Source organism: Acanthochromis polyacanthus, chromosome 15 (assembly GCF_021347895.1).
Source record: "Acanthochromis polyacanthus isolate Apoly-LR-REF ecotype Palm Island chromosome 15, KAUST_Apoly_ChrSc, whole genome shotgun sequence".
Lineage (NCBI taxonomy): Eukaryota > Metazoa > Chordata > Actinopteri > Pomacentridae > Acanthochromis > Acanthochromis polyacanthus.
In genome coordinates, this window is record NC_067127.1 from 35,041,423 (window position 1) to 35,053,605 (window position 12,183).

The window sequence follows — 12,183 nt, forward strand, 5'->3', positions numbered from 1 at the left end:
GGCCAGGAGCTATTTACAAGAGATGAGAGGCGGAACAGACAAAATGAGGGGAAATATTCATTCCGTCTGAGAGGCAGTCAGGCAGCAAAGCGGACACTTAAATCTAAATTAGGTATAAATCATCTCAAAGAATGACGGCGAAGATAGTTGATGAAGTTTCTGCGTCTCTCAGCATTGTAGACAATATTCCTAAAGATGTGTACACAGAAAGCTCGATGGTGTTTAAAGAAGAGGCTGTAGGGGAGGAGGAACACGAAGGGAAACCTGATGAGAATGGAGGCGGTAAGGATGTGGAGCTGCGTAAAAATGATGCACAGAATAACCGGTGTCCCAATGCGTAAAATGTCAGAGATGTGAAACTGAATTTCCTCTAAATTTGCATTCTGACTGACATTACTTTTCTGTGTTTTCCAGGAAACCTTCTGTACGAGGAGAAGAGCGCACCTGAGCTGCCTCTGCAGGGCGACCTTGCGCAGTACGTGGCCACTTTACGCACGCACCCTGTGGCGTTCACCGGCAAGTTTTCTCTGGACTCCAGGAGTGCAGGAGGACCGTGGACACCGGGAGACGTTATCGACGTGGTCAGCGCGGACATCGCGACCCCGGGGCCGCTCACGGTGTCTGGTTCGCCCTCAGCGTCGCCAGATATTTACGCAGGAGGAGGAGGAGGAGAGGACGCCGGGGACGGCACCATGGCGCACGGCCAGCCAGACATCAGCCACATGTACGCGCCCCCTCACCCCCACCCCCACCCGGCCCCGTCCTACTCGTGCAGCGGTGACATGTATCAGGACCAGTCTGCAGGGGGGTACCTGGCCACCTCCACCTGCGCCGTGTCCTACCACCCGCCCCCCACCTACAACTCTGCGCCCAAACCGACAGTTGACGGCGCGGCGCTGCTCTCCATCATGCCCGAGTACGGAGGCTTCTACCAGCAGAGTTGCCAGAGAGACATCCAGTCCGCCTTCCCGGAGAGGAAATCCCTGCCGTACCCCCTGGACTCCCTCCGGGTTCCTCCGCCTCTCACGCCCCTCAACACCATCAGGAACTTTACGCTCGGCGCGCCCTCGCCGGCCGCCGAGGGTCCGATGGCCGCCGCTTTCCCAAACCACCAGAACCTCCCCCTCAGACCGATCCTGAGACCCAGAAAGTACCCGAACCGACCGAGCAAGACGCCCGTCCACCAGAGGCCGTATCCGTGCCCGGCGGAGAGCTGCGACCGGAGGTTCTCCCGGTCGGACGAGCTGAGCCGACACCTGCGCATCCACACCGGCCACAAGCCGTTCCAGTGCCGCATCTGCATGAGGAACTTCAGCCGCAGCGACCACCTCACCACGCACATCCGCACGCACACCGGGGAGAAGCCGTTCTCCTGCGACCAGTGCGGGAGGAAGTTCGCCCGGAGCGACGAGAGGCGGCGGCACATGAAGATCCACCTGCGGCAGAAGGAGAAGAAAGCCTCTGCGTCCTAATCCGCATCCCGCCACGATCTTCACCCTGTAGTTTAAATTGACTCCACAGGAAGGAAGACTTAAACTTAGAAGCCATAACTTTAAAAAAAAAAAAAATCAGGGAGAATCAGAGACAGAATCTTCTTATTTATCACTAAACAGCTCCTCATCCATCCAGAGTTCAAATATTTAAATTTAAAGGAGGTGTGGTTGGAGCCAGTGGTGCATATGCGCCAGTCCAAACCACCAGCAGCTCCTACTGTCTATGCTTCAAGCTCTCAGGGATTCAATTACAGTTCAGGCAGCAAACATGAAACCAAGATCCTGCAGCTGAGCAGAAAAATAGGATTCACACTGAGGTGACTTCTGGACTTTGGGCCTACATTCTAATTTTATGGCATGTCCTGAGAAAATGTGGAGGAAAGAAGAGAAAACAAACCCATCTTCAGCTGCAAAGTCACAGGATTCCTGTGATCAATTCAGACATTTTGTATTTTAGTCCAGTTAACGGCTGATTTTAGCTGCTATTCTCCAGAGTTTTTACACTTTTGGCGCTCAAATGTCCACAGAAACAAGATGTCAAACTGTAATTCCTCTCTGCAATTTTGCAAAAACATGACACAATAAAGGAGGAAGTGATGTCAGAGTGTACTGAAAGGACGTCACAGACTGGGGCGGGGCTAAAGTGGGACTTTCTATTGGCTAGATGCAGCAAAATTAAGCTTTTTTTTAACGTGCAGGTTTTCTATCATGTTAGAAGTGTTGTGTCACACAGCATGTTGGGATTTGATGAGATTGTAGCCTGATAATCTGTAATTTTATGTTTGAATTTTTTATTTTTGGAAGGTTTCCTGACCAGCATTTCTACCAGATGAATGTGAGATACAAGAGTTACTGGAGAAAAAAGTTATGTTGTCGTGTTTTATAATTTTTATGCAAACAAGATGAGCACTAAAGCTTTTATTCTGACGGACTGATGCTTCTTGTCAATGCAAATAAATGTTGACTTGTTCAGTTGCTGTGTCCTCCTGCTGTTGCTTTATGAAGTCAGGGGACGTATTTTTGGTTGCTGGTGGAACAATCTTCAGAGTTCTGAAATGCTTCTTACCTAAAGTTTGTAGTTCAGATCCGTTTCTCATGTCTTCAGCCTCCTACACTGTAAAAAATTAAACATTTTACTGTTATTTTACACAATTTCCCATTTTTGTTAAATTACAGATGATACAGAGTACAAATAAGGCTGTGTTAATTTACATGAAACCATAAAAACAGGCCCAAAGTGTAAATAATGTCCACCCACTTTTACAAATAATTGAGTTATACAGATACACACTGCCTGACCCCCCCAAAAAAGTTGCCACCTGGATTTAACAACAAGTCCTCAAATTCATACGACCGCATCGGTCGTTTGGTCGTATGAATGTTTGCGCCCCTACGGGGAAAACGAACACATTACGGGATTTAATTCTCAAAACGGCTTTTCCGTCGCAAAACGTCTTTTTCTCACTTTCCTAACACGTTTTTAGGGTTATGGTTAAGGTTAGGGTTAGGGATAAGGACAGGGATAGTGTTAGATAAAAGTTTGTTTATGATGACGTTTCACCTGCGACTCCAGAGTGTCGATACTTACTCAACCGCCGGAGGTCGCATACATCAAAACGTAACACTGGGTTGTAATACGGGCGTGTACAGACGACCTATGTGGTCGTTTTTTGTTTGAGGACAGGCTGCTAGCTGATGCAGTGAGGAGCTTCTCATGTCTTAATCAGCCATGTTGGAAGACATCTCCTGTGGTCATGGAAAGGATGTTGATCTGTTTCAGAAGGGTCAAATGATTGGCCTGCATCAAGCAACGGAAACAACTAAGGAGATGAAACAACTACAATCAGGTTAAGAACCGTCCAACGCATTCTTAAAGCCTGAAGGACAGTGGAGAACATCATCTTCAGGAACAAACTCTTAGATGATCGCAGGAAACCAACAGTAGATCTCATGGCTTAATAGCCAAAGTACGAACATTTCCACATGAAGGGAACTCAAAGGATTGGGACTAAACAGCTGTAGCTCTAAGAAAATCACTGATTAGTGAGGATGATCAGAAAAAAAGGGCTTCAGTTTGCTATGGAGCATAAAGATTGGACTCTGAAGCAATGGAAGAAGGTCATTTGGTCTGATGAGTCCAGATTTACCCTGTTCCAGAGTGATGGGTGTTAGGGAATTTCTGCGATGTCAGGTGAGGAAACACCGGAGGCGAACTCGGGAACACTCAGATGACTGATGTAGAGAAAAATGCTTTACTGAATTCAGGAGAATTGACATAACAAGTGCATTGTCAGTATCAACTCTGAGGAGTCTCTCTGTCCTTGCAGGGTTTATACTGTCTGAAAGAGAAAAGAGGCAGGATTTAACCTTGTTGTTGTTGCTATATCAGTAAATAGTTGTCTGTCTGAGCAGTTGGTGTGCTTCTGTGTGTCTCCAATTGGAGTCAAGTGATGACCTTCTGTATGTTGGTTCGAAATGACCTATTACCTACAATTTTTCCTTAACAATGGGGGCATCAGGGTCAGAAGAGAAGCAGATGAAGTGATGTCCTTATCATGTTTAGTTCCTTCCAGCCTGTGGGGGTTAGAGTTATGATCTGGGGTTGGTCAGGTTCAGCAACTTTATGTTCCTAAAGAATGAGGTCAGCTGATACCTGAAGATACAGAAGAACCAGGTCTTTATATCAGTGGAGGTTTTCATGTTCCAAGATGATGATTCCAGGATTCATGGGTTCACACTGAGAATGAGTGGATCAGGGAGATGAGATGGATTGTCCTCCACAGAGTCCAGACCTCGGAACAACCGAGGATCTTTGGGATGTTCTGGAGAAGACTTTGTCCGACTTTCCTATCATCAGTATAAGATCTTGGTAGAAGATTAATCTAACTCTGGACAGAAATAAAAGCTGTGACATTGCAGAAGCTCATGAAATGATGCCACAGCGAATGAGAGGCAGACTCAGAGTTAAAGGTGGTCCAATGAGATATAAGAGTGAATGACTTTTTTTTGAACAGGTAGTGTAATATCTAGTAAAACCTCAGAAAAAAAGTATATTATTATGTAACTATGTAAAGTCCACATCAAAAATCTATATTTGCACATATATGTAGTAATTGACTCTAAATTGTCCGTAGGTGTGAATGTGAGTGTGATTGTGTGTCTGTATATGTAGCCCTGTGACAGACTGGTGACCTGTCCAGGGTGTCCCCTGCCTTCACCCGAGTCAGCTGGGATAGACTCCAGCACCCCCCATGACCCTAGTGAGGATAAAGCGGTATAGAGAATGGATGGATGGATGGATGGATGGATGGATGGATGGATGGATGGATATAGTAATTGATTTTTTTTGACAATGTTTTACCACAATATTACGCTATTTATATTAAAATCAGCAAAAAATACTGTCATTTTGGAGCTATTTGTTGTTATTTGAAAAAAAAAGTATACTGTATTACGGATTTAAAAATGGTAAATATAATTTCAACTGTTATTTTACAGATTCCCTGTTTTGTTAAACTACAGATAGTAGCTCATAAAATTACATAAATAAAGCATTTATTTACATATCGACTGTTTAAAAAGAAAGAAAGAAATAAAGACCAAATCTGTCAACAATGTCCACATCAAAATTTGTATTTCTACAAATAGTAACTCAAAATTTACACTGGTTTACTGTATTTAAATTTGGTAAAAATCTGATTATTGTACATATATCTGTTGGCCCACTGAAGGGAAATCTGAATATAAAGAGCACAATGATTTGTTCCAACTCATAAAACATTTGTGGTTGCACTTTTCCAGCTTTTTTTAGAGGCCGGTTCTTAAAAAAAATGTTTTTCTAGCATTATTTTGAAGATCTTGATCAGTCTGTTCAAATTTCTTCAGTTTCTGGTTAAATCAAAGTGAAATAAATGTTACTAATTGAATATTTTCTGTGCTAAATATCAATTTTCTCATTTTTTAGCTGCAGTATGAGCTGAAAATAAGGCCAGGAAAAGAACTGGTGAAATGGAGATGCTTTTCTGACCAGATTAAAATTGGAAAGTCTGAACATAACCCCTCTAGAGTGGATTATCTATCCAGCATCAGTTACCATGGCGATCTAGCTGTGCAGCATCAGTTACCATGGCGATCTAGCTGTGCGGCATCAGTTACCATGGCGATCTAGCTGTGCAGCATCAGTTACCATGGCGATCTAGCTGTGCAGCATCAGTTACCATGGCGATCTAGCAGTGCGGCATCAGTTACCATGGCAATCTAGCTGTGCAGCATCAGTTACCATGGCGATCTAGCTGTGCAGCATGTTACCATGGCGATCTAGTGGGTTAGCAGGGAGACACCTTTGCAACACATAAACCGTGACTTTAAGTTCAACGCAGCTGATAACACGTTGATTTTAGCTTGTAGTTCTGCCCTCAGGTGTCAACATCCATCAGGTCACACGGTTCACCACCTTACAATCAACCATTAACAGCCAGATGTTTGTTTAACAGCTGTTCGGATTAAATGTAACCTGGCAGGCCTCACGGCTCTGACCTTGGACGGGTGCTACCACAGTTCGTCTTTTATTTACCCAGTTTGTGCTGCGATGCTGAGATGGCGTCAGCAGAACCTGGGAACGACACAAGAGAGCAACAAAAACAAACATTTCTAAAGCCTCAGAAAGAAACTTCTGCATTTGATTAATTAGCTTTAGTTTTTTATATAAATTAACTGTAATTTTGAAGCGGATCGTGTTGAAATTTAACACTTCGTGCACATGTTTCACAGCAAAGCAAAGAGGAAAAGAGAATGAAAATATGCTCCAAGAGGCTTTTATTGCGAAATATTTAGTTGCATTAACAAAAAAGAGAACAAACAGATAATTTCATAAAATAGGGATCTGCCAGTTAAAATAAGCAATTAAAAGAGATTAAGGTCAGTATCTAAATACTTTTTCAAACATTTTTACTCTTGTCTGACAGAGGTACTAAAAATTTATAGAATAGGAAGCCTAACGCTCATATAAGAACAAATTTATCCATCTATTAGCTAGCATCCTTCAGAGGGTGTTTTTCTATTAATTAATTCTTTTTCATGGTTCTTTGTTCTGTATATGTTGTTTCCAAAAAAAAAAAGTCCTTTCAGCAAAATGACTGGTGTGTTTTGCTTCAAATTAATGTTAATGATTTGGATTTAAAGAATCTATTTTTTGGAAACCTGCAGGTAGCTCATTAATGTACAACAGATGTAAAGAACACAAAGACAGCATAAAGACACAGCAGACACATTAAAGGTCCTATATCACTCTGCCTTTTGTTGTAAATTAATTAAGGTCTCACATGCTCCCAAAATGTGCTTTTAATTTTCAAGCTCAAAATACACCAAAAAATGGTTGTGTGACAGGAGGATGTTTTCCTCCGGGCCACTGTGAGGCGCTGTGCCAGCAGTGTGGGTGTCTTAATTGCTGGGCGGTACCATGCACCGTTTATATTCAGGTGTGCAGCAGTGCAGTTCACTTCCACTGTGGTTGCTGTGGTTTGGCATGGCGGCATTCTGGATGTAGCCACATTCTTTGTGTCCAGCTGCTGTAATTGTTGTCAAGGTGTGCCGTCTAAAATGTGAGGGCTCTGGTCCTTTTTTTGTTGTTGCATGCAGTGCTTAAAATCACCGCTCCTTTTAGTGTGGCTGATTACTGGCCTGGGGGAGGCGATCAGCTGGAGCCCTGCAGTGTGTGTGATTGTTGGTCGGCTCCAGGTGTGTGGCCAAGACGTGGATGGGCTGTATTTCCAAAGTTTATATCCTCGGCTCACCTGGTATGTGAATTTTGGCCATTTAAGTTGGTTGATTTTATTTTTTTTTTTGTTTGTTTTTTGGTCTATTTAATGATAGATTTTTATCTTTTATTTTTAGCTGTCCAGTCATCACCACGTGGACCCATGCTGCTGTTTTGGTTTGCTTCGGTTTTCTTTGGTTTTGGTAATGTTTTGTTTGTTTTATTTTCAGCTGCCAACCTCGAGCAGAGTACCATGTTGGCCCAGCACTGCTGAGTGCAGCCTGGGCCTGTTTGGTGCAGAGGCGGTATCACCTGTTTGGACTTTGAAGGCTGAGGCCTGGTGACACAGGCTCTTGTAAACTGTTCAACGGATGTGGGTTTTTACTGATGATTTAGATATTGTTTTAATAATTTCTTTTGTTTGGTTTATTTTCTTGTGTTAGTTGGTTTGATTGTTTTTTGTTGTTTGCTTTTGTGAGTGTATTTTGTTTTATGTTTTGGATTTAAGTCATTCTGTTTTAATTCATTGTTTCGTTTCCTTTTCTCAACACCAGTTATGGTTAGAGTGGGCATGTTTTATTAATTTTTCTTTGTCTTCTGTTACAGGTGCTGTGGCTTACTGCAGCAGTTATTCCCTGGTGGTGGTATTTTCTTCACGGTCCCCTTCTTTGATTTTTGCGTGTGTATGATTTGCAGTGGTGATTACTCTGAGGATTCTTCTCCCCTTTTGGTTGTCCTGCCGCAGGGTAAGCCTCAGCCCAGGTTTTAATTCCTTGTTGCCCATTCTTCCTTTTAGTTGGTATATGTTAACTGGTGTGGATTATTTTATTTTTTTTGATAATTGGTTAATAAACCTTGTTAAACTGGATATGTCTCACCCATCCTGTGCAATGGAACTTGTGTTGGCCTAGTGACTGGAAACTCACCAGAGCTAGATTTCCTGGGTGCTAGACCCAGGTGGCGTTGTCGAAACCATAGTTGGTCTGATTAAGTACAAAGATCCCTTGTAAATCTCGCCACATTCAATTTCATCTTTACTGTATAACTCCTGGTTTTAATTTAGTTCTAAACATTCTGTTTCAGTATCTGTAGTGCTGCTGGCCCCGCTCCCTTTCAGGAAGAAAACTCTTACTGTGTCTATGACTGACAGCGTGGAAGAAAATGACGGATAAAATGGCACCTGATACACTAATGACTGTCACTTAACTTTCTCTGAGTGATTATTATATTAACAGTATATAGTACCAGTTAGATAAGTATGAGTAGATAAGTCCATTGCTGTTCGCAAACAGCAATGGATAAACAGTTCAATCATACAGCTAGCTAGCAATGATAGAATATAGTAACAGTTAGCTAAAAGCAAAGAGTGAATAGTTAAATCACAACAAAAAACAGATAAACAGGAAAAAGTTGAAGCAGTTAGCTAACAGTAATTCATAAAGAGCTAAACCGGTTAAAGTCGTTACCTAACGGTAGACACACGGTTAGCTAAATATTAAGAGTGAACAGTTAGCCACCAGTCATGAATAAAAATGACCTAAAGGATAAACGGTTGATATAATTAGCTATCAGTAGTTGATAACTAGTTTGCTAAGAACAACTGAAGTAGTTAGCTAACAGCGATGGATAAAGAGTCAGCTATAAACACTTCGGTAAAACTAAGGAATAAGTATCAGAAGGAGTTAGTTAATGGAAATGGATAGCCAGTTCAGTAAATGTAAGGAATGAATGGTTGGAAATGATCAGACGTGTTTAGGCAAAATAAACAGCACATTTTATATGAAGAGACAGAAAACCTTCATTACAGGCAAAATACATCGACGCGTCTACAGTTCATTTAACACCGACTGGATTATTAGGCCTGAATCTGACTGAAAAAGCTTAACTGAAGCCCTGTAAACATCTCCACAGTAATACAGCACTGCAGCTGATGTAATGTGTGCACTTTTAAAGGAAACTCACCTCAGACACCCCCAGCCCTGTGAATTTTAGAGCTTAATTTCATGCCACGACTAATTTTGGAACAAGCATCATTTTCAGCAATTCCCCTGTGAATATTTGAACGAAACATGAATATTACTGCGGCAGAGATTTGTTTTCTGAGCTCAGATTTCTTAATCTAGGAACAATATTCTGATTAACTGCAACATTAAACTGAGAAAACAAACTTAGTCTGAATTTTGTGATTACAGTGACAGTTTTGGCTGATTTAAGGAAATCTCTCCTTTCTATAGGAAGGTTTGAGCCTTGATGCCTGATTTAGTGCACATCTTTCAAAAAAAAAAAAAAAATCTCACAAACAGTCCTGAGGATGAAAATGTTCTCAGCATAAAAAGACAGTTTGTAGAATCATGATCACCTGCAGGTTTAGATGCATTTTAGTCTTCAAAAGAGACCTGAAGGTTCACACAGTTTCTTTATCAGAGCAGAACAAACATCACAAAGGCTGAAGCAGGAAGACGATCAAAACAGAATCCCTCCATGGTCCCGGGCGACGAACACTGTCCACCTTTAAATGCTGCATTCAGCCAGAAGTCTGGAACATCATGTGTGGAAACATTCGAGCACTGCATCTGCCATGCATTTAATGTGGAATAAATATGACATTAATGAACAGAACGAGCCATTTACCAGCAGTAAGTGATTGATTTTAGACTTGCAAAGCTGAAATTTAGTGTCTCTGGAGGCAGCTGTGTGTGTATTTCTATTTTTAAACTTTATATAAACCTTCAAGACTTCGACCAAGATGCAGTCAGCCCTAACAAACTTCCCGACTGTTCTTGAAAGCAGCATTAGCAACCTGCACATCATCATCATCTTGGCAACTTGCACAAGAAAAAGCAATGTTCTGGATCTTGTTTTAGCCTCCAATTCTGGTGCTTCTCAGGTTTTTACACCATATTAGTCCAGAAATGCAAATAGTGACATTGCAGAGTTTGAACCTCTGACACACAGAGTGATTGAAACATCAGATTCTGCTCAGCTGTCCTGAGGTTTGGAGCCTCAGAGACTGAAATGTTTCCCCAGAAAGTTGAATTTTAGAATAAATGAATCATGACTATTCCATTTTTTTAAAAATAGAGCTAATCTCTGAAATCTCTTAGTTGGTATTCACACAACAAAGAGAACTAATTAGTGCATTTACAGCAGGATAATGAGCTGCAAATATCTGCTCCCTGATCCCATTATCTTTCACAGCACTAGCAGGAAGAATTGCCTGAGGCTCCAGTTTTTGTCAAAGTGAAATGGACACTTGACTACTTATGTTTCACCTTTTAAAAACCAACAATGAGGTCGGCTGATTCTGTGCTGCACCATTTCTGCTGTGAAACTCTGTCTAAAAAGCCCAAATTTGACCAGTTAATTTACACTTTACATTCTTATGTCACTGATAAACGTGTCATTGATTTTGAGACCCTCCAGTTTTCCAACCAAGCCCTAGAGCCTCCTGCATGCACCACGCCAGCCCGAGAAAAGACGACATTTAGCGGCTGCAGGTCGGTCGGCTGATCAGAGGCAGACCTCCGGGCCCGGGTACGGCTCCCCTCCACACCAGAAGTCCGGAGGCTGGGAGATCTTCATAAGCCAGAGCTCCTTCCCCGTCTGCTCCGTGTCTGTAACCTCGGCTCCGGGCAGCACCCTGTAGTAGTGACAGTCTCTGCCGTCGTCCGGGTCGTACGGCGGGGCCAGGATATCCATGAACGCTGTCGGCCCGTCCACGGCGTCGATCTGGTGCAGGTTGTCCCGGTCGGGGGAGAGGACGCACGGGCCGCTCTCCTCCGTGTACTCCCCGGTGGAGCGGAGCACGGAGCGCCGCAGAGCGCCCATCTGGGCCGCCGCGGGCGCCGGCTGCGTGCCGCCGGTCGGCCGCTCCAGCCGGTCAAAGCAGCTGATCCTGACCTTGCCGTACATGACTTTGAGCATGCCGTGCATCCCCGGGTGGTCGTGTAGTGGGATGGAAGCGCCGCTTTTCAGCAGGAACACCCCCATGCTGAAGTGGTCCGTCTCACAGATGTGCATGTAGGTGACCGGCGGGGCACCGTGGTGGTACGGGTGAGGAGGCGGCACGCCGGGCGGGCTATCGTCGGCTCTTCGCGGCACCAGCTTCAGGTCCGCCGCTTGCACTTCCGTCATCAGGCTCTTCAACTTGCTGTGGTTCTCCAGGAAAGACTTGCCGGGCTCTTCGCCGACCCGGGGCGGACTCCTGAAGGTGATGAGAGCCTGCCGGGCTATTCTCTGAACGATGGAGGTCATGGTAGCGTCCGCGGGCAGCATACCGAGGCGAGGAGCGGAGCTGCCCGGGTCCTCTGGTGGCTCGTTAGCCGTAGCCTTTTAGCTAGCACCGAAGATCGTCTATTTATATGCTCACACACTCCGCACACTTCAGCAGCATTGGATGACTTTATCATTAACTGCTTCGAACCTGAGACATTAATCAAACATGAATACTGTTATTAATTAAAAAAAGTATAATAAACTGAGCATTATATCAATACAATATTCCCACAGAAGCCCACCACCAATATACGTTTGTATACTTATCCAACAATACTGTCCATTTCAGAAAAAAATTCTACAAACTGACAGCACATCATGAATTGTAGTTCTTCAAACAATCAAGTCAGTGCTGGAAATATCCAAATTACATTTGATCATTTACTGAATTCATGCATTAAGACAACAAAAACACTTTTAGTTGCCGGAGATGCTTACAGAGTGAATCCTCACCTCTTTTGCTGCTCTTTGGTTAGCCTAAAAACACGCATTTGAAACAGTCCGCTTTCTGCTCCTTCATTCATTTATTGTTTTATGAAGACGTGGAAATTCGTGAGAAGAAATACAACGCAACAAACTAATTGTGAATTTGTGGTGGCGATTTTCTGTCAGAAGCGGCTTCAGTACCCCATTTCTGAATAACTGTCAAACACGTCCGCA

The 12,183-nt window shown here is 43.4% G+C and overlaps 2 protein-coding genes and 1 long non-coding RNA gene across 4 annotated transcripts; 2 read left to right on the top strand and 1 right to left on the bottom strand.

The window, feature by feature from the left end:
- The first annotated feature begins 1 nt into the window (after window position 1).
- LOC110967454 (early growth response protein 2b-like) lies at window positions 2–2,465 on the top strand. The gene is made up of 2 exons (XM_022217058.2): window positions 2–282; window positions 415–2,465. Exons 1-2 carry the CDS (start codon window positions 132–134, stop codon window positions 1,470–1,472), a joined length of 1,209 nt encoding a protein of 402 aa, XP_022072750.2. The 5' UTR covers window positions 2–131; the 3' UTR covers window positions 1,473–2,465.
- Window positions 2,466–7,015: 4,550 nt separating this feature from the next.
- On the top strand, window positions 7,016–8,797 carry LOC110967456 (uncharacterized). Of its 2 annotated transcripts, XR_007947093.1 has the most exons (4): window positions 7,016–7,288; window positions 7,479–7,621; window positions 7,855–7,994; window positions 8,332–8,797. It is a non-coding gene; the product is annotated as an uncharacterized LOC110967456 (long non-coding RNA). The 2 variants fall into 2 exon arrangements; XR_002596805.2 differs by lacking the exon at window positions 8,332–8,797 and having other exon boundaries at window positions 7,855–8,116.
- Window positions 8,798–9,010: 213 nt separating this feature from the next.
- Window positions 9,011–12,154, bottom strand: LOC110967455 (2-aminoethanethiol dioxygenase-like). Its single transcript, XM_022217059.2, has 2 exons — window positions 11,977–12,154; window positions 9,011–11,671 (listed from the first exon to the last, which is right to left on the bottom strand). The coding sequence occupies exon 2, from the start codon at window positions 11,521–11,523 to the stop codon at window positions 10,759–10,761; it is 765 nt and encodes a 254-aa protein (XP_022072751.1). The 5' UTR covers window positions 11,524–11,671; window positions 11,977–12,154; the 3' UTR covers window positions 9,011–10,758.
- Between the last annotated feature and the right edge of the window lie 29 nt (window positions 12,155–12,183).

What these genes read in the sequence shown, in the direction of transcription:
- LOC110967454 (XM_022217058.2), top strand. Translation starts at nt 132, where the DNA reads ATGACGGCGAAGATAGTTGATGAAGTTTCTGCGTCTCTCAGCATTGTA. An exon ending in ACCTGATGAGAATGGAGGCG is followed by an intron (nt 283 to 414) that starts GTAAGGATGTGG and finishes TGTGTTTTCCAG; the next exon opens with GAAACCTTCTGTACGAGGAG.
- LOC110967455 (XM_022217059.2), bottom strand. Translation starts at nt 11,523, where the DNA reads ATGCTGCCCGCGGACGCTACCATGACCTCCATCGTTCAGAGAATAGCC.